The sequence below is a fragment of the Lycorma delicatula genome, chromosome 1 (assembly GCF_047948215.1).
Source record: "Lycorma delicatula isolate Av1 chromosome 1, ASM4794821v1, whole genome shotgun sequence".
In the NCBI taxonomy this organism is placed as follows: domain Eukaryota; kingdom Metazoa; phylum Arthropoda; class Insecta; order Hemiptera; family Fulgoridae; genus Lycorma; species Lycorma delicatula.
The window spans coordinates 13,006,949-13,032,564 of NC_134455.1; the positions used below are offsets into that span (position 1 = coordinate 13,006,949).

General features: G+C 33.1%; 1 protein-coding gene across 3 annotated transcripts in view; it reads left to right on the forward strand.

Moving 5' to 3' along the window:
• Window positions 1-342: 342 nt before the first annotated feature.
• The window catches only part of LOC142327756 (uncharacterized), a 112,071-nt gene continuing 86,797 nt past the window's right edge, over window positions 343-25,616 (forward strand). For all 3 annotated transcript variants that reach the window (XR_012757086.1, XR_012757111.1, XM_075371136.1), the window contains exons 1-3: window positions 343-490; window positions 685-734; window positions 22,752-22,851. Coding sequence is in view for 1 of the 3 variants with exons in the window: in XM_075371136.1 (XP_075227251.1) it covers window positions 22,776-22,851 (76 nt within the window). In the remaining 2 variants the exon portion in view is untranslated. The remainder of the gene's footprint in view (window positions 491-684; window positions 735-22,751; window positions 22,852-25,616) is intronic.

Below are 25,616 nucleotides of genomic sequence, written 5' to 3' on the forward strand. Positions count from 1 at the left end.
GTAATTGATACTTAATAGGACTTTTAGATAAACTCTACAAACACCTTCATGATTCCTTTTTGAAAATTATTAAAAATATGCTCGATTAGATTACGAACATTTTCGCTTAACTATTATAACGGCGCCATTTAAAAGGCTATCTTTAGTTGTTAGATGGCGCCAAACGTACCACAATAAAATTACAAATATAATCTGACCAAACTTAACCTACGCTGGCTAACCTTGACCAGCGAGTGAAGGTTAAGTTTGCTTAGATTATATTTATAATTTTATTTTCTTATTTCAATTTAGCCTTGCGGTGGCGCCATCTAACTACAGATCGCCTTCCAACCATAGTGGCGCCGTAATAATACGCGAGCAGCATTTATTTTTATGAACATTCAGCAAATTCCCTATTAACCTTCTACCATATTACACTTAAATGCTTTTTTAAAATGTTTACCTATTTGATGCAATCAGTAGGGGATAGTAAGCAATATAATTTGATGGGGTAGGTTAATGTAAAATTGTAGTAATTTTTATATCATTATTTGGCTTATTAGTGTAGTATTAGTTTTTCCTTACTAATAAACTTAAGATGGTTAAACATAAGTATATGAATTTAATTTAACAAAATAAAAAGATTGAAAAGACATATATGAAAGTAAAAGAAAGGTGTAAATAATTTAGATTTTTTTTTTGCAGACTGCAATTCGGATGAATTTAATAAAGATCAGCAAAATTATGATAATTATGTAAGTACAAACTACAATATCTAACAAAATCAAATACTACAGAGTACAGAAATCCCTTGTTTTATGCAATTTAAATTATAGAACTGAATAAAAAGTCTTCAGGTAACCAAATTAAATAGAATTCTCAATCAAAGTTAAGTTATAATTATTTCCTTTTTTCTCTGAAGAAAGAATACTTATCAAGATGTATAATGTTCTAAACTGCTACTTTTAAATTTTGTTGTGAACCTTTGCTGATCTCTAACTTTTTTAGTTGTATAAATTTTGATTCAAGTAGAACTGTATTTGTTGCTTGGTTTTTTATGAATTACTTCCCATAAATATGTTTTATAACTTTTTGAGAGAAACAGAGTGAATTCAAAAAAAGTTAGATGCATAATGTTAAATAAATGAAAACATTTGTTTTCCATGAAATATTATAATATATATATGGACACACTGTTCTGGTACGCCATGTGGTTAAAAGACCTTTCTATTGTAACTGATTTTCTTTGCTGTCATCAGCATTATCTATTCATCCAACCTCCTTTTACAGTCTGTTCTCTTAAAGAGTATTGCTTTAACCACAAATGTTTTTCAGACATTTACATCTTCATAGCGTGCAAGTTTATACTTGATGAATTAGATAAAAAAAGCAATTTATCTAACAATATCATATGTAATGATATAAAAAGCACACTAATCAAATCAGCATCTGATTCTACTTATTTTGACAAAAGATTTAATCAAATTTGAAGTCTTGCAAGTTGTTTTATTTAATCATTAGATTAACATATAAAAAAAGAATGCTTTATGTATATTGAATTGCTATTTAGTGGAGTACATAAGTAGCTTACTTAACTTTTGGTTACCGACTGCTTTGGTCTCCTTTGACAAAAAAAGATTATGGTTTATTAAAAAAAAAGTTTTTCTGCCCATATAATATGGATTCTGCATAAAACGAGGGATACATGCTAAATTAATGTACTTTTTAAAAGTAATGTAAAATAAACTAAAGATATTTTTTTACAATTTATTTTTTTGTCGCATTGATTAGACTGAAAATAAAATTCCACTACTTTGTTTTTATTAGCAAATTGTGGGATCTGGATGTCAACAAAACAAGAATCCATAATAGATTTTAGTGTTTAATAGCTTCTGGATAGTCAGTGAAAAGTATAGTGACAAAAGATACAAATTTTTGATAGGTATTTTCAAAAGTGGCCATTTGAGACGTAATTTCTATTGTGTGCAGCAGTATATATTTTCAGAGCGAATAATTTTCATCAGGTTTCACTAGTCTGGTATTTTCCATGTAAGTGGCTTTGGTGGAAATAACAATCAATATTTTAGAAAATATATTTATCTCAAAATATTTTAGTATATTCTAAGCACTTGGAATTTATCCCTTTTTCAAAGATATTGTGCAATTTAAGGGGTGTAGTAGATGGCAATTTTGTGATAACTGCCTGAAGTGATAGGAAAATCCTTAATAGTAAATGTGTATATGATTATCCATACAGTAAATAGTATAGTATTTCAGATATAGCAAGCTTATTAAACTACAAAAACTCTTGGATAAATAGGTTGATATTAAACTCCATAGAAAAAGTTAACTGCACCTTCATTAGCTTAGGACAAAGAGAAACTGTGGCAAAATATTGATCAAAGCAACTTCACAAAGTACATAATTTATATTCATAAAAAAGTAGATGTGGATAACCAAGAATTAATATAATAGTAATTGTTTGAAATATATACATATGAAACATTAAGGTAAATATGCATGAAAAAAAATAATTTGCAAAAAAATTTGGTCTAATTTGCATAAAAATAGTTTACTGATCAATTTAATAAAAATATCATCACTAAATTGCATAAGGATGAAGAAACAAAGTACAAATTAATATATCCTATTCTAGTAACATGAAACCCTCAAGTAATCAGTACTGCCAACTCTTATACATATACTGTTACCATTGCTGTTATTTTGTTTAAATTTATTTTTATTTGTGAATATTATTTAATAATACTGAAAAGATAATTATCAGTAAGGAGACTCAGACTAATGTGCAAAAAAATGGAAGAGAAATGCTAGCACATGAATGTAGGAAAAATGTTATGAGTATTAGAAAAAATAAAGCTTTCTTAAAGAAAAGTATAAAAAGAATGTTCCCTACAAACAAAACTATACAAATTTAACAAAAATAATAAAGCGCAAGGCATTTTGTCATACAGAATTTCATATCTACATTGAAATGAATGCTCCGTAGAAAGCTCTAGGAAAGGAATGCTTGAAGATACTTCTAAGTTGTTAAACTGGGGATTTATTATAGGTGGATGGATAATAAATCCAAAAAAGGATTGAGTACATTTTTTTTACCAGTACTTCTCAATCTTCTGTTGTGATCATGGATAAAGTCCCATATCCATTTTAAATAAATTAATAAATGACGAACAAAATACTTTGCCAAAGAATGGATAATCTTCGCTATTAAGAAAAGGAATATAGAATGTACCTCTCTTTAAGAAAGGTAGTCTTTTTTTTTTGCTGGGTAAGAAAATGAAATTTGTAGTTATAAGATTAAACCCAATCCAGCTGTCATTGACAAAAATTAAGCAGTTTGACAGAGCATATGAAAGGGGCTACTGTCACAATTAATATGAAAAGTGATTTCAGTTATAACTACTAATGACTGAGACTAATGAAGATTCAAGAATTGGGGATATAGTTAGTAACAGCCAACAATAATTAACAATCCAATAATAAAGTAATCTTCCATAATAGTAGAGTATTCATTTATATCTTCACTATATTGTTTAAATGCTAAACAATAGTGGTGTACTTGGCAAATATGGTGAGTACCTCTTATACTTTACCTTATCAGAACACTATAAAAATTGTGTAATACAAGAAATAAACCACATAAAACTTGCAATGACTTTGTGTAATTTCATTTTAGAGTTACCATTTCCTAGGCGGCCAAGCCACTTAATTTGGAAGAAATTTGTTCTTACTTTTTTGCTACTTCAATTATGTATACATTTATAAGTACATGGCTTTTAGAAAATAAGATAAATTTAAACTGCTCGATCAGAGCAGCATCTCAAAAATTAATTAAAAAAGAAATTGTCCATATTAATTAAAAAACTGTAAAAAATTGATTTACCATTTGAACTGAAAAAATAGAATTATTGAATAAATAATTTTGATGGTTTTAACTGAAAAATGAGTAAATGTTTTAAATAAGTATGCAAAACACAAACTTAAATTAGTATTTAAAAATTAGTAGATTAATATTGTTTTTTTAAGAATTAGAAATTCTGAAATTTAAAACTAATATTGGGCTCTCTTAATTCATTTTTACTGACACCAGTAAAGGTGTGTGACTATATTAGACATTTAGGAATTCCAAGTGATGAAAATTTTAGCTGCATCATCAGTCTTCATTAAGCATTTGGTCATTATAATAATTCATGACTTTTTAAATGTTGCTTAAAGGGGGTAGGTTGAATAAGTTAGTATTAGCCAATAAGTTGTCTTGCCAAATCCTGTGTAACCTTGTAAGTTATCAGTATGAGACTTTTGTAGTTGATGTTTGAGGCACACTTGTTTTACCCATGGATTCCTCAGTGATATTTGGTATTGCTACAATATATCTTTGATTTGTAAATGATTAAGTATGATTAAAGGTTTCAATCAGCATACAGAACTGGGGCATTGTTTTAGGGGATATGGTTGAAATTGCTTCTTAAGACTTCTGAATGAATAAATTCAAATTATTGTTTTATTGTTGTGTAAACACTACTCCTACCACATACATTTCTTTCTTCCCCTCCCTTTTTGTTCAAAAGGGAACTTTTTGTTCAAAAGTTTTCTCTTGTTTAAAAATATTGGTACTCTTCAAATTGTACTATTTATACTGATAAATTATTGTACTCTTATTTATTGTACTATATACTGGTAACTATTGTTGGATGGACATTTGTCCCCAGTGTTCATGGTGGTAGATTAAAAGTTTTATTCTTACGGATTGGGAGTTTTATTTTGTACGACTGGTTATGTAAGTAATAATAAGTAAGGAATCTATTTCTTAATTATGAAATTTGATATAATTCCTTTTTTCTTTAAAAAAAGGGCAGAAGGATTTTTTATACCTTGGAATGGCTGAGTTTTAAAGCAGCTTTCATCATAGCCAATAAATCTTTCTTCATTTAATGGAATTTTCAAAAAAAAAAAATGGTTCTATATGTAGAATACATATAGTAAATTTAGAAAAAATTAATTTAACATGCTCATCTGCAAAGTTGAGGAAGAGGAAAATTCTAATTTTATTAAATTTAGAATATTTAAATTTGTATAAGTTTGTTTGTTTAATATATTTCTATTTATAATTAAAATTTATTTGTAGTTTTACTTTTATTGGATGTATCAAACAGGTGGTTTACTTCTAATAGTTTTATCTAACTGATTGGAGAATACCTTATAAATTTGTAAGATTAATAAAATTTTTGAATTAACCAAATATCATTGAAATATGTGAATGATTCTAGCTAATCTATTTCTAACATGGGATTTTTTTTTATATATTGTGATTGAAAATGAGTCCATTCTGATGAAATATAAATTTATGAAAGCTAGAAATTCAGTAATTGCTTAGTTTTATGAACTAAATATCAGATTTTCACTTTGAACAATCTCTAAAGAGATTAAGGTAAGCATGACCACCCTATGCCTGTAATGTTAATTTATATATCCCTGAAATTTTAAAACTGAATCTATATAGTTTTAAACAAAATCCCTACAAAATTTACTAAATTTGGAGGAATAAAATTTTTAAGTTCTATGAAAATTTTAAATGAAAAGATATATTCATGAATTGGGTACCAGACAAGTAAAATGGCTTTCTTTTGGTGTTAAAGGCTCCATCATTGAAGATTTAGCTTAGTGCTGCATCTAGACTCCGTAGCATTGAAATGACATTTTTTTCACTAATTTCAATTTTTAATTTTTGTAGAACTTTTAGTTGACCACAAAATCAATCATTAAAAATCATCACTGGATCATAAACCCCTATTTTAAAAGTATCTAACCTAAAAAAATAGTTTTGGAATTTTTGACCTGACTATATAATTTTAAAAGCTCATTCAGATTTTGTGGGCAGGGGTGTAAGTATTTCTTTAGCAATTCAGGTTTTGGCAGGTAACCAGAATTTTTTTGGCAGGCTTAATTTTTTCATAATAGCCATACTGAGTGGTGTTCATGCTTATATCTGAAGCAACTGCTTTGTTATACTTGCATCATGAGTTGGCATTGTTGGGATATAAGAAATGTGGTTCTGTCATGTCATCTTGTGGAAGTCATATTTCTCTCATTTTCTCAATGGTGTCACTCTACCTGACAGCTTCACCATAGTATGATTCAACCTATTTTGGGAAAGGTAAGCCTGTTCTTCTTACTGCCAATGGATTTTCAAATTGCCAGATGCTGCCCTTTCATGTATTTTATTTTAATCTGTGCAGCCTGAAGCCCATACGCTTCTGTATGTGCCATACATTCAAGTTTTTCTATGATTACATCATTCCCATAGGTGTTATCCTCTACCACTTTTTGGAAACCCTTACTGCCCTGTCTCCCAGACACTCTACATTAGTTTCTAATGTAGAGTATTCCTTCTAAAAACTTCAATGGCCTCAGACAACCACCATACCTTAACTTGTCCCTTTATAATTTCTGTTGCAGTTATGTTGTGCATTCTGAATTAACACATTCCTAACAATATTTGCTCAATACACAACATCCAGAATTTTATTAGTATCAAAACTAGTTACTCACAAATCCATTGATTGAAGTGTGACTTCTCTTCTGAATGACACTTAACAGCATCCCAATCAATGAAGTAAGGGTAAGTCCATAAAGGAACAAAATATCTTAACTAGGATTTGGCCCCTTGCCAATAGTTCTCATAGCACACAATGCAAGTTTGTATCACTACTGCTTTGTTTTTTCTGAAATCATAAATTCAACTGATTTATTATCAAAAAATATTAAAATTCTTTTGGCCAAATCAAGAAATTATCAGATTAAGTTACACAGTCATTTTTACAATACTTAACAACTAGCAATTGCTTTTTAAAAAACTTTCAATAAATTAATCAAATATGCAGGATCAATCAATCACTTGACACTCTAAATTCAGTTTTTTTTACCAACTACCAGGCCTACTTACATCTGGTGGTGGTTGATTGGGTTTAACAGAAAGATCTTTTTTTGAGGTACTACTGGTTTTCTCTAAATTTAACTGTTTTTTTTGTAAGCTTCACAGATCTGCATTTTGATTACAAACTTGCCACATAAATAACATAATTTTATATAATACTAATAATTTTTATATAATACAACACAATCTTTTCGGAATAGCAATGTAGAAGTAAATCAACAAACAGCAATAATGTCCTGTATTCTTTTCTAAGTTATACAAAACTGTAGTATAAAAAAATAAATATGGTACTAAATGTCTTGAGTTTGAAGCAATGGATTTTTCAGTTTATACACTTATAAAAAAATACCAATTTTTTATAAGCTATTATTTAACTTTCTTTAGTTATAATCAAATCTTGCAACTGCTATATCTTTTGATCTATGGTATGAAAATCAATGAAATTTGATACACGTATGTAACTTTGATGTGTAAAAATAAATATTTTCTTTTTTTCTTAATAAACAAACAAACTTGAACAAACATTAATACTCAGATATAAATATTATAAATATTATTTGGATGTAAAAAGTTTTTATTGTTCATTAAGACTAAAAAGTAAAAAATAGAAAATAATTCAAAAAATATATTTGATTACATACAAAAAATTATTTAAAAAACTTAACTAATATTAATATTAACATTAATAAAAAAGGAAACAAATTAGAAAAACCCTCTAAAAAAGTAAAAAATAAGAATTAAATCAATTTGAGAATTTTAAACAAAATATAATTTTAACAAATATAAAAATGCACAGAAAAGTAAAAGGTAAATTATAAATATCTAATAAATAACCAATAAATAAAAATAAATAAATGTAATAATTATTAAATTTTAAAATTAAAAGTAATGAAAATATTTAGTTAAATAAAAGCGTAACTTATAGTTTGTGCTATTAGTACCAATTGCATTGGTACCAATTGCATTGGTACATTTGTTAAATTGATTACCAACACTGATCTCTATATAACTGGATAGGGGACCCATATATTGAAATTTGAAGCATACACTAGCACTTCTAAATGAGTGGTAGAACTAATTAAAATGAAAACAGTTTTAAACCGATGCAGTAGAAGTGTGTTTGACTGTTCTTCTACAAAACCGGTGCTGTAGAACATTTATGTCTATATAACTGTATATCTGATCTCTATATAAATATTCTGCAACTGTCTTTTCTGCTTGTGATGTGTGAAAATGACTGTTCTTTTGGTTCTAACTTTAATAAAATAACATCCTACCATCACAATTAGTCGCATAAGCATACAATGGTTTTACTTAGTTTGCAGTATCTCATTCTGTGACATTGGAGTATGCATCAATATTGTATTTTATTAATTGCATTTACTAACACTAATTGTTGTATTTTACACCCTAAGTCCCCTATTCAGATACATGTAGATCAGTGATGTTTGTTTTGCATTTGGAGGTTATAATTTTGTTTGTTATATTTTATGTAGGTTTTGTTTTGTTTTACTGTAAAAATGCCTAGCTTTAGCAAGAGTTTTTAAAAAGAGTAAACTACAGGAAGAAGAACTGTGATAGCGACATAAAACATTGCAAATATTGCCAATGTAGAAGCGACTACATGTGCAAAGCAACAATCTAGTTCTTCAAAAAGTCCCACAGTTTAAGCACTCATATACAAATAACAAAATAGTAAACTAAGTGCATTATTACAGTATTCTATGAAAAAACTGTACATCAAAGCTTGAGTGTGTATGCACGTACAGAAGTGAATGGATGTCAACTACATAAATTTAAAAAAAATATTAAAGGCCAAAAACTTTCTTAAAATTTTCTCCTAGGTGGCAAGAATAGACAGATGGGGTAGTAGATCAGTTGCCAACTTACTATGGGTTAGCTATAAGAAGCAATGTAAATGCCATGAAGAAAGCTGTTTTCATAAACTGTTGAAGAAAAACTCATGGTTGGTGCCCTCCTGGTGCAAATATAAGAAAGCACTCGTATCTGTTGAATACAAGCATAAAAATAGTATTCCTGGAACAGTCATGGAAGTAATAAAGCCCATATTTAGAGACCTTGCAGATGATTTGTTCCATGTCAAAGAAAGTGTGAACAATGTATGTTACATGGACAAGAGATCCTAAAAACAATATGATGTAATAGCAACATTTCATGATTGTAACAATTAAATGTAGTGTTGTTGCAATGTGGCTTGATATGTGGAAATAGGATGCTATGAAATAACTGGATCTTAAGAGTGAAATTCAGAGATTGTTTCACAATTTGAAAAAGTGCCAGACAGCAAATAAGATTTCAGAGTGAGAACCACCATTATGATGAAGGAATGTACAGAAGTAATGACAATTTTTTTAAATTTAATATTTTCTCAAGAACTGGATAGATTTTAATTTTTTTTTAATTAACTCAGTTTAGCGAGTTACATGCTGAAATATTCTTCCTTAAATAGTGTTCCTTAAAAATACCAAAATTCAAAAATCCATAAATGGGAAAAAATGTTTCTAAATAAAATGCATTTTAGGTGTACAAGGTTTGGAAACTAGTGTAAAAGTTTCATCGTTTGATTCATTCATGAGAAAATGCACATTAGTTAATAGTAATTACATAGAGATTCTGGGTTCCCTCAACTCAACATAGTTACTATGTTCCTTCTAAACTGTTAATACCCTATTTGTATTAATCAATTTTAAATACCAACAGAACTTCAAAAAATTATCAATTTTTTTTCTATATTTTTACTTTACTATATTATCTTTACATAGTGTTACTCCACATAAATATCAAACATTTCTAATTCTTTGATTTATGTTTAAAAAAAGCAGACCTTTTTTGTGTGAAAGGTCATTTGTAATTGTTTTATTACCAAAATATGGATAGCGAAATTCCATAACTGATGAATATTCAATATTTATCTAAAATTAATTCCTTGCTATTCTTTGTCAAATTGTATAACCTTTATTTTATTAGTCTCTAACAATAAATCCATGCTATTCAAAATTTTTCCTAATCCATTTTGGTTTATGATCTTTCAGTTCCTGAATTGCTTCTTTTTATAAATGTTGAAAAACCAAGCTATTACATCCTTAATTCCCCAATCTATACTAAAGTCAATCATCTCATTTACAACCTGGTTGTTCAGCAGATAGTATACATCCTTTCTTTCCCTATATTTCAATTCCATTGTGCTTAACCCTAGAATAGTACCTATACACAACAATAGTGAATGGTACCTATACGTCTTATAGACGTACAGCCCTGAAAAGTGCCAAAAAATGGTATAATAAATATTTTAAATTCTGTAAATGTCAATAAATGTTAAATCTTCTTCTATTTGCATACTTACTACATATCATAGAATGAAAAACTGCTCTTAGAATTAAAATATTAAACAAAACTGCAAGTAAGAAAACATCATTATAGAAAATAAATTTGAATTCGATTCCCAGGAATTTTTTCAAGCAGGTAAAAATGTTTAAATGAAAGGATGAGGTATATAAAAAACACTTTAATGAGATTTAAACAAAAATTGGTCATAAATTTATTATTTTTTACAAACTTGGCAAATATTGAAACAATGTTCGCCACACACTGGCTTTCTGCAGTTGCAGCAGGTCATTTTACTCATTCTTTTCTTCTTATAAGAACAGTACGTACAATACTGCCTTTTTTCAGATTTTGATGCCGCTTTTATTTCAACAGGTGCATCCGTCACACCGAGACAATCTTTTATGATGCTTCGTAGGTTGTGAGGCATGTGTGACTGTTTCAGTCTCTCCATCATCCACGGAATTGACAGTTGATCGGCCAATTTCATGAGGAAGTGAAATCTTGACAAAGGCTTCTTGTCACCATTATTTTTCATAAAAAAATTGTGCAAATAAATAATGTAAGCATTATAGCTTGCTATATTTAGCAAAAAAAAAATACATCAAGAATAGTACCAACACGCCTGAGAGGCGTGGTAGGATTTGTTAGAAAAAATGCACTGACCTTGATGTGAACACTTCTGAGGTTTGAAGTACACTAATCCTCCAATGGAGAGTCAGGTGTAGTATATCTAGAAGGCAGGGGTATTATTCTCCTCCAAAACAAAATGGCGGCTGTTCAACTACTGAACTACATCTAATAGGCGTATACGTACCATTCTAGGGTTAAACTTAACTTCTGCACTACATTTTTTTTTGTTCCACACTACATTACCAAAAGTTTTTCCAGATCAAAAATCTTATTTTTGTCATGTTTTCTAAGATTAGTGGGGAGATTGATCGACGACCTCCTTCATATTCTACACTCATTTACTGCAAAGTAGTAATGCCCTTCATGTAGTTACATCTTTCACTTTTTATTCACCTGTAATTACCCTTTTATAAATGACAATTTATCTGATCCACTTACTTAGTAAAGTTAGTTGCCTTTCTTTTTAAATCTTAAGTGAATTTGTCCACTCTCCAACTCTATATATTAAGCTGCATGATCTCTGTTGGTTGTTCACAGACAATACGAATGATAGTATATCATCTATTCTTATTTCTTTATTTTTCTTTGTAAAACCATGATTTCAAAATAGAGGTATCTCCAACTTTGTCTTGTTTTCACTGAGGAAATTATGAAACATTTCAGATTTCTCCAACATTTTCTGTTTTCTCTACATTTCATCCTGTTTTTTAGTAATTATATTTTTCTCTATCTCTGCATCATCTAATCTTTTAATTCAAGCATCAAATTGTAAAGAATTCTGTGCAGTTTTTCATCTTTGAAAATTTTCATTCATTGAAATTCTTCAGTCAGTTCAAATTTGTTATATACAATTATCTACCTGACACCTTAATTGTGCTTCTGATTTTTCCTGTCTTATTTCCTTTTCTAAATTATTCATTTAATTAAATCCACTTTATTTTTCAGACCAAATACTATTTTCTTCTCTAATACATTTGGTGCTTGAATGGTTAACATCTTCTTATACCTAAATTGTAGTTAAAATCAACATAAATTACAGAAAAATTTTTTTCAGTCTGTCTTATTATGGTGTTCCAATTTTCCCGAATTAACTTTTTCTTGTTTGGATAATATCCTTATATTCTGCTGAAATGTTGACCAGTTAAATTATTGATGTAGGCTCTGGTTTTGAATTCTAATGTCTATTTTCACTTCTGTTGTATAGTTTCCTGAGTGTACAACCAAATTATTCATATTACTTTATTATTTAAAACCATTTATTGACAACTAATCATAGTAATAGTTGGTATGTCATTTTGCACCCTGGGAATGCACCCTGTCCCTACAAATACGTTCTGAATCAAGAGGGCAGAGAAATTTTTAATATTTTGTTGACGATATGCTTAACAAAAAGAAAAATAACTGTTTATACTCTGATCTCTGTTGTAAGCCATACTGACTTGTATTCAAGTCAGATATTCATTCCTTTTTTCTTGTAAAATAAGAATACAATGAATTGATATAGATACAATGTTAGGATTGTAGATAACTATTCCTAAAATCAAAAACCATTCAAAAACCTTTTGACTGATTACAGAAAGTATCTACTTTGAAATGTGATTTGTTACATTGGCCTCCTCCGTAGGTAACCTTTGATTATAATTTCTAATAATTGAAAGAAATTTGCCATCATTATATTGTTAGTGACATTGTCAGAACCACAACTGTTAAACCATTTTTTTTTTTTAAATAATTAGAATTGTTACATTTTATACACAGTACATTTTAGACAAGGGAAAATGCATTCTTGATATTTATAAGGAATGATAATAGTTTGTTTATTTAAAGGGTTAGGAGTTTGGGTATTTCTCTATAATATAGCTATATATTTATAAGCCATGCCATTACATAGTAGGGAAGATCGCCTCTTGACTTTGCTTTAAGAAAAGCTGCACTGAAATGTGCATTTACCTCTTGCTCCATATGCCAGAACCAAATTTAATCTCTAAATTATACCTATGTACAGCAATTATCTCTAAAATAATATATTAAGCCCTTTTTGAGACTATTGGATTGTGATCAGTCTGCAATATAATTTTCTACCACTAATTTATTTTTAACTTATTCCTAAGCAGTTTTTAAACATTCATCATCAATTTTCTCACTGTAGCAAAAGGTTTCAGATGTATACACAACTGGCATTCCCTCTTGAATTATATGCATAAGTTAGAAGTTTAAAAAGGTTGGTAGGCTAGAAAATTTAAAAAGGGAAATGGATAGGATAAATGTGGATGTAGTAGGAATTAGTGAGGTTCGGTGGGAAGAGGAAGGTGACTTTTGGTCAGGAATTTTAGAATAATTAACTCTGTTTCAAATAATGGACAGGCAGGAGTAGGTTTTATAATGAACAAGAAGATAGGTAAGAGAGTAGAGTATTTCAAAACTCAGTGATGCTAAAGTCAAAACAGAGATTGCTAAAGTCTATATGCCTACAAGCGCCCATGATGATGATGAGGTAGGTTGTGTATACTAAGAGATTGATGAAGCGATTAAAAACATAAAAGGAGATGAAAATTTAATAATAGTTGGAAATTGGAATGCAAGCATTCAAAGGAAGGAAATATAGTGGGTGAATACGGGCTGGGCAAAAGGAATGAAAGAGGGGACACAGACTTAGAGTTTTGCATGAAGTATAATTTAGTAATTGCCAACACCCAATTTAAAAATCATAATAGAAGAATATACACTTGGAAAAAGCCAAGCAATACTGCAAGGTATGAGATAGATTATATCATGGTGAAGCGAAGATTTAGAAATCAACTCGTTGACTGCAAAACTTACCCTGGAGCAGACATTGATAGTGACGATAATTTGGTGATAATGAAATGTAGATTGGAGTTTACAACCTGAAGAAATAGTGTTAGATGCATCGGTGGAAGTTAGAGAAGCTTGATAGCTTGAAAGCTATTCCAGGAGCCTTAGAAAGGCTCCTGGAATAGATGGAATACCTGTAGAATTATTGCGTAGTGCAGGTGAGGAAGTGATTGATAGATTATACAAACTGGTGTGTAATATTTATGAAAAAGGGGAAGTTCCGTCAGACTTCCAAAAAGTGTCATGATACCAAAGAAAGCAGGAGCAGATAAACGTGAAGAATCCAGAACTAGTCAAAAATCTTAACTAGAATTCTATACAGAAGAATTGAGAGGAGAGTGGAAGAAGTGTTAGAAGACCAATTTGGTTTCAGGAAAAGCATAGGGACAAGGGAAGCAATTTTAGGCCTCAGATTAATAGAAGGAAGATTAAAGAAAAACAAACCAACATACTTGGCGTTTATAGACCTAGAAAAGGAATTCGATAATGTAGACTGGAATAAAATGTTCAGCATTTTAAAAAAATTAGGGTTCAAATACAGATAATAATTTCAAAGAGTAATAATGAAGAACATAAGAAAGAAGCCGTAATAAGAGAGGGAGTCTGACAAGGATGTTTCCTATCCCCATTACTTTTTAATCTTTATATGGAACTGGCAGTTAATGATGTTAAAGAACAATTTTGATTCAGAGTAACAGTAGAAGGTGAAAAGATAAAGATGCTACGGTTTGCTGATGATATAGTAATTCTAGCAGAGAGTAAAAAGGATTTAGAAGAAAAAATGAATGGCATAGATGAAGTCCTACGCAAGAACTATCGCATGAAAATATACAAGAACAAAACAAATGTAATGAAATGTATTAGAAGTAACAAAGATGGACCACTGAATGTGAAAGTAGGAGAAAAGATTATGGAGGTAGAAGAATTTTGTTATTTGGAAAGTAGAATTACTAAAGATGGACGAAGCAGGAGCGATATAAAATGCTGAATAGCACAAGCAAAACAAGCCTTCAGTCAGAAACATAATTTGTTTACATCATAAATTAATTTAAATTTCAGGAAAAAATTTTTGAAAGTGAAGCTTGGACAATCGGAGTATCTGAGAAGAAAAGATTAGAAGCTTTTGAAATGTGGTGCTATAGGAGAATGTTAAAAATCAGATGGGTGGATAAAGTGACAAATGAAGAGGTATTGCGGCAAATAGATGAAGAATGAAGCATTTGGAAAAATATAGTTAAAGAAGAGACAGACTTATAGGCCACATACTAAGGCATCCTGGAATAGTCGCTTTAATATTGGAAGGACAGGTAGAAGGAAAAAACTGTGTAGGCAGGCCACGTTTGGAATATGTAAAACAAATTGTTAGGGATGTAGGATATATAGAGGGTATACTGAGATGAAACGACTAACACTAGATAAGGAATCTTGGAGAGCTGCATCAAACCAGTCAAATGACTGATGACAAAAAAAAAATATTTCTAGTATTTAAATTTTTCTATTGAAAAAGAAAATTGCTGTAGTTTTGATATAGCGGGAATCTGACATTTCAAATCTACTACTAAATGTAGTGGATGGAACTATTACTTTGAAGATTCTTCATCCTAACAATTTAGTGAGTGCCTTCTCTTTTACATGTACTAAGAAAAAGATATCTTTCAACATAAATATCTTTCAAAATATTTTGAGACTGGTTCTGGAAGTTATGCACTATAAATTGGTAGAGTATTGTAGATCCTCCTGGCTTAGTAGTATCAGTCTGAAGTTTGCACAATAACTCAGTCTACAGAGTTTCCATTTTACTTGGGTAAGATAACTTTATAAACTTACCTGCTACAAGAATTTATAAATTACCCTATTTGAGGTTTAATATGGATGGCCAAGAATACAAGATCTTCAAATATGCAAACTATGTTAAACTTACATAGTAAGTTTAAACATTTTGTTTAAACTTAATAAAATGTTTAAATTTTCAAAATTAGTAATATTAAACAACTCCAGGGTACTGGATTTGAATTTTCATGACATAATTACTTATTTTGCCTTTATACTTCTCTTATTTCCCTTCTTTGATTTCCATCTCTGCTTAGTTGTATTACAATTAAATTTTGTTGAATTTCATCACTGAAAGTTTTAATTTTTTTTTCCTTTTAAAAAATCTAGATTATAACATTAATAAGTGCCTGATCATTTTGAATTCCTCTGTGTTTATATATTTAATTTTAGCCAATCCGTAATTGGGACATGGTTTGCTGAGAATTGAAAAAGACAAAGCACAAAAAATCTTAAGTATACAGATAAAACTCTTAACAGTTAGGAAATAAGATGGCTGGAGGAGAGTTGTAGTAAAACAGAAAAAAGTAAAACGTGTAGTAATAGAAGAAAATATTTGTGAAAGGAAACAAAATGCATTGTATGGATGAGAATAAAAAAAAAAACTTCACAGGAGGAAAAAATAACTGATCATACAAACACTGTTTTGAGATAAAAATGATAAAATTAAAAAAATTATTTGCCCTTGGATGTTGAAAAATGTATACCTGAAGAAACCAGCTGTATAGCTAGGGCAATTAGAAATTATAACCTTTTAACAGCCTTGAAGAATTTTTCCCAAGATGTAAACATGTATTGTCCAAACTGTGAGTTTGGACAATAATCATGAGCACCCAGTTGTTAATAAGGCATGTGGCTGTTAGTAAAGGGCCTTTGTGCTGTTTTCTTATTACTTAGATTCGGTTAAATAAATGCCAAAGGTGCTTAAGTAGTCAAAGTTGAGTAAAGTGAGGTTGTAGAGTGACGGAGCCTCAATGTTGTCCTTCCGCAGCACCCATATGTAATTACGGATGATCTACCTGGCTTGCACAGCTAGAAAAATGTTTTGTGTATGGCATACCTGTATGTCTGCTATTCTGTGCTGGAAGTCGCTGAACTGCATAATGTTGAGGTCAGACTTGCCATTCGCGGACAGAACCTTACAGTTGTTAGCTCATATTTCCAATGCAGGGATCCCACTGAGAAAACCTAGCCAGATGGGATAAGGATTCTTCGTATTGTGGGCAATGGTTGAATCCTTATTTGTGCCAATGTTAATGCGAAGTCGCTTTTCTGGCACAGTGGGATCACGGATGATGGCGGTGTCCTAATTGCCAGTTTCATCGCGGAGGTCTTAATTTACAGACCAGTTGGCCACTTACGTCGGTACCATTAACCGACGTAATTGACTAATATTGGTAGGGACATCCCAGGCAGAGTTCTTGAACTAGTCTGTGGTCGAAGACTGTTCTAGCGACTATCCGTTCATACTTTTTGAAATAGCGGATGAGATGTGCGATGGCCATGAGGGACATTTTCCTGTTTGCTGGGGGCGCTTTCTGCATAGGAAGACGAACTGGCCAAATTTTTTCTAGAGACCTTGACGACCTGCCATTAGATGTGGCAGCGGCTGAAGCCGCCATTCCTAGAGGCACCGGCCGGGAATGTATGTCTCGGAATCTGACAGCAATGAAGCAGTCTGTGGACCCACCAGCAATGAAGCAGTCTGTGAACCCACACAGAAGAGCTGCGCCACGAGAGGGTGATCCCGATCGGCATGCGGCCCTAACTGCAGATTACCACAGAGCGAGGACTAGGTACTTTCATAGCATTAGGTCCTCCAAGCGTAATTCCTGTCGCTCCTTCGTTCAGGAGTAAGGAAATAAGACCCTTGGGGCGTTGTGTATAGAGCCCTTGAACATAAGCGCAGGAAATATGTCTTCCTGTCAGCTTTGTCAACACGCTAGGGTTTGGTAATTGATAAGGACCGTATCCTTAATTTAATGTCTGACCTAAATCAGATCAGATTGGACAGGTCTCCCCCAATCTGCATATCACACAGTTTCTTTCCGGGCATGGTGCCTTTCGGGTGAGTTTGGCTAGGTTTCGTTTGGTGGATTCGAGTCAATGCTCGGATTGTGGGACAGATGATACAGTGGATCACGTCCGTGATTCATCAGCCGACTGAGGCCTGGCTGATTGAAAGATGTAATCAGTTAGATGGTCTAAAGACGACCTCCAGTAAAGCGCCTAAGGGGTTGGTGTGTACGCATGGTATGGTAATTCAACCCCCAATCGGAATGATTGAGTCTTACGGATTCTATAAAGATCAGCGTCCTTTTCTGCTACATACTATAGATTTTCCTTGGAACCGAAAATTCTCATAAAGGATAACTCCCAGCTATGGGCCGTAACCTACCGAATGCGGAGACCAGCCATCCGAACCCGGATTCATCGGGAAGAAGCCAATCAGCCTTTAAGGAACATCGTTGTGGTTTTTCTCTGGGCTGAAAATCATCTTATGTTGGAGAGTCCGCAGTCTGTCTCACAAGCATAAGCACCTTGGAACTCTACCTCATTACGCGAATCCCCTGCAATCAGAACCAGAGCGTCGTCAGCATAAGCGACTACACGACAACCTTAAACGCAGCAGGGAATCGAAATTCCAAAATCCAAAGAAGGAGGACTCAGAACACTGCTCTGAGGGCATCCTTTTAGTTAAGGTCTTAACGAATCTCTGTGCTGCCATCACGCAGGGAAACTGATGGCTGAAATAACTTGAGCAATTCTAATTTATTTCGAGTACAGGGCAGAGGGCCACCATAAGTTGTTACATGTACCGAATATATCCAGAAAAATCCCTAATACATATTTACAAGACTAGAGGAAGCTATATCTATCACCTTTAGTATGGCATCCTCAGTGCTCTTGCCCGGCTGGAATCGATACTGGTTGTCCAGTAGCAAATTATCAGTGGCAAATCTAACATTATTACAAAAGTATAGGACCTTCTCAAAAACCTTGCCAATCACATGCAAAAGAGTGTTTGTGGACGGTAAGAAGAACGAAAAGTAGTATCTTTGTTGCCACATTTGAACAACACCGTCTCCACGCTTCCAACATGCCAGCGAAGAGCAACCTATTATATATTGTAGTTATTGGACCAAGGACTGCTGGAAGCGCTCGAACGTGGAAGCTCAACTGTGATACAATCATATCCGGGGGCCTTGTGCCGTGCCATAGTACAGATCACCTGGCGCACCTCTGCCTCAGTGATCTCAGAAGATTGCAAGTCGATCTCGAAATTCCCCACTTCCCGCCATAGTATCGTCTGGGAGCAAATCATTCAAGATATTAAGGACATGGTACTTATCAATTACTACACCCTCGCGGGTTGACAAAGCTGACAAGAGAACATCTTTCTTGCGCTTATGTTCAAGGTCTCTATACACAACTCCTCAAGGGTCTCTATTCCCTTGCTCCTGAATAAAGTACCGCCAGGAATGGAGGAACTAATGCTATGAAAATATCTAGCCTTCCTTCTGCGGTAATGAGCAGTTAGGGCCGCACGCCGACAGGATCACCCTCTCGTTGAGCAGCCTTTTGAATAAATTCACGAGATTCCGAGACAACCAACCAGATATACGTCACCGGCCAGTGCCTCTCGGTATGGTGGCTTCAGCCACCGCCACCACCGCAGAAGTGAAATTTTTTACCCGGACCTCTAATGGCAGGCCGTCAAGGCCTCTAGCAAAAATCTCCAGTTTGGACTGCAACAGAGAGAATTTTGGCCAGTTCACCTTCCTATACTGGAAGCGTCCCCGGTAAACAGGAAAGTGTCCCTCATAACCATTGTTCTCATCCACTTTTTCAAAAAGTATCAACCAATGGTCGCTAGAACAATCGTCGACCACAGACCAGTCAAGTATCCTGCCAGGGATGTACACCTACCAACGGTGATATCAATATTTGTATCTGAAAATGCCCTTCGTCCGTTAATCGTACAGACGTCAGTAGTCTGCAACAGACTCAAAATTGTACTGTACTATAAAACTGTAAATTAAGCCACCGTTATGATCCAGAAAAACGACTTCGCATTAACATATCGGTACCAATAAGGATTGGACCATTACCCACAATACGAAGGATCCCATCCCATCTCGCTAGATGTTCCCAGTGGGATCCCTGCATTGGAAATATGAGCTAACAGCTGTAAGGTTCTGTCCGCGAATGGCAAGTCTGACCACATTATGCGAGTCAGACTATCAGTTATCAAGCGACTTCCTGCGCAGAGTAGCAGACATACAGATTTTCCCTACCCAAAACATTTTTCCAGCTTTGAAAGCCTGGCAGATTGATTGAAAGCCTGCACATGATTCATGTGCAACCTCTTACAGTTAGCACAGGCCGGATCCTTGGACCTATGCCAATAATCATCACTCTTGTGGCCCTCCTCACCACAATGGGCACACATCAAGGTAAGCTTAACAAAATTTAGCCCTGTGACCATATCTGCAACACTTGATTCATCTTTGGACAACCACGTACTCTTTTTTTTCGGCAGGACCCTAAATCGATAAATAGTCTGCCTGCAGACGTAAATTTTTAAATGAGACCAGAACTTACCTCAAAGACTCCGTGATATTTCTAGATATCACGCCTACCAGTTTTAAAGACCAACCAGCAGTTCCGCCGGAAGGCGGCATTATCCAAATCAGTGTTCTGCTTCCTTAATGAGAGACAAGAAATCTTCATCGGTAAGGTTACGGTCATATCATATACCATAATACGAGGCCTATGCGTTCTCTTAGGGTATATTAATTAAATCGCTTAACCGCCGAGGAATATCTAATTGGCTGAATGGTCTATGTATCATTCGCTACCACAACTAATCCCTTGCCGATCTCTTTGATGTTCCTGTTTTTAAGACCTTTCGGGTCACCCCGAAGGGCAACCTGGAGGTATTTCTTGCTGGCTGGACTCAGTCAACCCCTCCGCTCTGCTGACAAACGCAAAGGTTTCTTGGATTGACTTGTTTCACGTCAGTCCCTAACCATCTCAGCATACCTACGCGACTGCATTGGGACCGGGGCCGGTTTATGGACTGCATTTACTTACCTTCTGAGGCAAGATTTTCAAAACCGTTGAGAGCCGTGAAAGCCGCTCGGAAGAATTCGAGTCGAGGCAATAATCACTTATTGGTAACTGTACTACTAGCTTCTTCTAGAGTTTCAAGTTTCTATCAAAACCCCAAGTATCATACTTGCGGTTTTTCTTCTAGAAACTCTAGAAGAAAAATAGAAAATCTAGTTCTGCCAAAACATCATGGGCCAATGGGGCAGAGCTGCCAGTCTTGCAAAAACTCATGCGTGGGTTCATACCCTCCCTTGTGGTCACCCCTATATCTACTTCTGAACCATCATTGTCAGAACCACTGTTCGCCGAGGTGGAAGGGAAAAGCTTCGGACTCCTCTGGCTAGCCTTCTTACCTACCTCCCTAACATCGGTCATGGTTGGAGATTCCCTGACTAGACAATATGCAAACAAAATGCTGATAAAGCCCACAAGCGTGAAGACTACCCACAGCGACCCACGGGCAGCTTGAGACCTTCTGTATTCTGTCACTCTTTGTACCATTTACTGCATCAAAAGCATGAAATCAAAGATCAACACACAGTTACAGATTACGGCCCCTGCTCTGAAAGAGCATGAGCAGGACTAAGGGTAAAGTCCTCTTTGCTCATAACAGGGAATTACGATCAGGAGTCGTTGCTACTATTTTCTCCCCTATGCTTTTATCCCTGATCGTTGCAAACACCAGATTACAATTCTCAGTTAGTTGTATCTTATCCAAGCCCTGCAATAGGCAATCAGCTATCTGAGGACAGTCTCCCCCAACAATAAGAACATATCACCCGTATACGAAAGCTTGTATTCTCCAATCTCTATAGCAGATATTTCTCTTTGCCGCACCAGAGCCAAGTGCATCCTGTTTAAGCTTCATCCTACTTCCAGGTAACACCTTACACATGTCGCAAAATGGCTGGTTCTGTCACATCTTGAATGCAGTATATATACACGAACAAACTACTCTAAAGTAGCTCGCTCAAATATTAGATTGGGCCACCGATTTGGCAAAACCTCTGCAATGTCCTCAAAGGTCCCTGTCTTGAAGATTCCCTGCAGGATTGTAAAGTCCGTTCTAGCAGTATGAGTGTATTTATCTATCATTTCCCTTTGTCCTGTAATTCTCCCAGGACCTCGGAGACATACTCCACTGGGTAAAAAACCCTATTAATACCTTCTGTAATTGTCCACTCAGTTGAGGGGGTAGCCTTATATAACTAATGCAGCGCTTAAAACCTCTTGTCATCATGGAATCACTCGGGAATTTTTTCCCTTACTTTCATTCACATCCATCAGTAGTACTAGTAGATAGCGTAGTCACCAGGGATCTTGCAAATTTTGTGGTCTTCCAAAATGCAGCCTCTATTAACATTCAGTCTGGACCCTCAGACATCCTAGCAAGATATTACTACTTGCGTAATGAGGGCCAAAATTCATTGACTTTTTGACTCCACTGGATAGATTTTGGGGGGTCCCTTGGTGGAGGGTTTGGGGAGGATGAAAAAAAACGAATAATTTTTTGGGGCTAAGAAAAATTAATTCCCCAAAAAATTAATTTTAGGGGAACTGTCACTATAATTAAAGTTGTTCGTAATACGCAATCATATATTTCATAATACACAATCCATATTCGTAAATAATCCATCTAATTTTGTTGTGTGCAAATTGTAAAATTCACCAAAAAACCCAGTCAGAAGTGAAAAAAAAAAAAAACAGCATCAACTCAGTTTATTTGTTCTTTTAATCTAAATTTTTTTAATTCTTTCCCCAGCACAAATAAAACTTAATTTTTCATAGTCAATTTAATTAGTAAACTAAATATACCGTAATTACAGTTAAATTGTGTAAATAATATACTTTGAACATGAAATTATATTTCATATTAAATAATATAATAAAACTTGAACAAAGCAGAAAACTTGTAATTACCTGGATCAATAACCATACACTGGAGGGTTCTCATACCTTGTTAAATCCAGATTGCTTAAACGTTTCAAGTTATTTGTAGTGAATGCTAGGTGATTGAGTTGACTGAGATTTTTTTTTTTAGCTTGAAGAAAACCTTCCCCATGAGATGTATCAGGACTATCAGGGTGATGAAAATTTTCAGCAGTTTCCTGTAAATAATGAACCTCAGTATTGTGGAAATGGTGAGCTTTTTATATTTAAAATTTTTCATATTTTTACTACTCCACATATTATATAGTTAACATTGTCAAGATGTTTGGAGATTTTTGTTAAAATTTATTAAGGATGTCAATATTGAAACAAGATTTTTGTTGTTTGACATATAAATACTTACACTGTTGCCCATTTAAGGGATGTAAAGTACACAAAATATTTTTCACAATTTTCTGAATGTTCAGAATTTGGTAGCATATAGCTGTTTGATTTTTGTTAAGACATAGATATGCCAATATCCTGGATGGCCAATTATAAAAAATTATAGAATTAAAAATTTGTTTTTGTTCTGTTGATTTAATCTGAAGTGCTAATGTAAAAGAATTGCATAGTAATTATTATGCAATATTGCTATTATGATTTGCTATTAAAATTGAAACAATTTTTTTATGATTATCCAAATTTACAGTATTATGCAAATTAATCTGAACACAGGAAACAAACTAGTTTCTTTTCAACTCAAAGGAAATGCAAATATAGTCACTTGTAAATGAAAAACTACTTCAACCAAGGATCTGTTACTACTGAGAAAGTACTTGATCCAAAATTATCTGAAAGAATTAGCAGCCAATGGAACACATTTTTACCAACTAGGTGCTGACTTGACTCCTTACAGCTGAACAGAAAGAAAGCTGGCCAGCTAGCTTTCTTTATAGCTTTTAAAATATAGCTTTTAACTTCAGCAATGTGCAAAAAAAGGAAGGATTGACCCAAATAAGATGATATTGGGCCATAGAAGACTGACAGAAAAAAATTTTGTTTTCAGTTAACATTTTTATGTTCAGGGTCAAAGGATTCTAAACATTAGAAAAGCATTATGTGCCCAGACATAAAATCCAGTTGAAAATCTTTGGGCAGCAGTCAAAAAAGGAACTCAGGATGAATTCTACTACAAAAATTGACCTCATTAAAGCAATAAAAATATAGTTTCTTGGAAGAAATAAAAAAAATGTTAGTACACTTGTTAAATTGATGCCAAATACATGAATTGATAATTGTGTACGTGAAGTAATTAAGAATAAAGGACATATTCACAAATTGATCAGATGTAATTTTTTTTTCTAAAGTTAACATTTTATTAAATGTGTGTTTGGATTAATATGCATGGAATACTGCATTACAAAACATTTTTAATTCGTATTACTTTCAATTTACTGACTTAAAGAAGTGACTAAAATGTACTGTTAAAAATCTTCGTATAAAAATATTTGCTGTTATTAAAAATTAGTTATATAAGCTTTTAAAATGCATGATTTTTATATGATGCTATGTTGTGTTGCTGTTCAGGAATACAATTTTTTATTATTTGGTACCAAATAATTTCTTTTTTGTGGTCAATATTCTTTCTCTTAAAATCTTCACGCTATGACAGTGGTTCCCACTGTCATATATATATATATATATATTCTATTAAAAGCAGTATATTCCCCACACCTAACAAGTACTCTTAGCTGATTTTTTAGGTGTAAAAAATTATGATGAATCATCAGTTTTTTCTGATCATATTAAAATTCATCACCATTTATTTTATTATACATACTTGTATAGATTTTATTACAATTTACTACCTACATTCAAGTAATCCTTTTCATAATGGCTGTAACAATGCTCTTGGGTAATTAGTGATCAGAATTTGTGTAAAAATTTGTGTTGATTGAATTTTGAAAATGTCATTATTCAGAGTTGGTAAGTGAAGTGATAATGTTAATTGCATTTGCTTATCCAATATGATTGTGATTAACACTGTTTTAACTTAAAGATAGGACTAAAAAGGAATGAATAAAAAGTGAGGTGTGGAGAGGTAATTGATGGAGCATCAATTACAACAGAGACAGCTGGAGCAGCTGTCTCTGGTCAGTTGCATCATGTTAGAGCAAGAAACTACATCAATAGTTGTGCAAAATATTAAGTTTCTCACAAATAAGGGTCAACAAATATCTGTAAAATATTGACTTGAGTGTGCAATTATTGACTTGAGTGTGAATGTATCATACATCCAAGATGGGCCAGGAAATTTAAACAAGTGCGTGAAACTGTGAAGGACAAACATGACAGATGTTTGATCAATCTGTGACCTCAATGAAGACAATTGGCATCTTAAAAAGTTGAAGTTGTTTTGGAACTGTATATCAGTAATTTTTAAACAAAGTACCTTGGGAACCTCTGTATGCTATGGATTCAAATACTATTGACCTGAAATCAAAAACAGGCCTCAAAAGAAACTTGCTGAAAGTTACTGAATCCATTACAAGTAAATAATTTGTATCATAGTTGCAAATCCATGAGACATTTAAACCAATATTGGTGAGTGACATGAGATAAGAGCTTTGCCCTGTAAATGTGGAAACATATCAGTCAGCTAGAAAAATCCTCTATCTCCGGGTACTACTGCAGAGGATGAATGAGGGAGGATATATTTGAACGTAAATGAACTACAGTCTTGCAGGTTGACACATTCCTCAGATGTGAGGTTAATTGAAACCCAACCACCAAAGAATAGTGGCATCCCACGATCTGGTATTCAAATCCATAAAAAGTAACTGCCTTTACTAGGATATGAACCTTAGAACTCTACTTCAAAATTAACAGATTTGCAATGACATGTTAACAATTAGACTAGCCTGTAGGCTACCATCTTTGGTACTGGTAACCTCACAGTGTGAATTCTGTGTTGACTGTGAGCTCTTGAACAAAGTTGAAGTTGCCTTCAGGAACAAAGGTTCAGTCAGCCAGT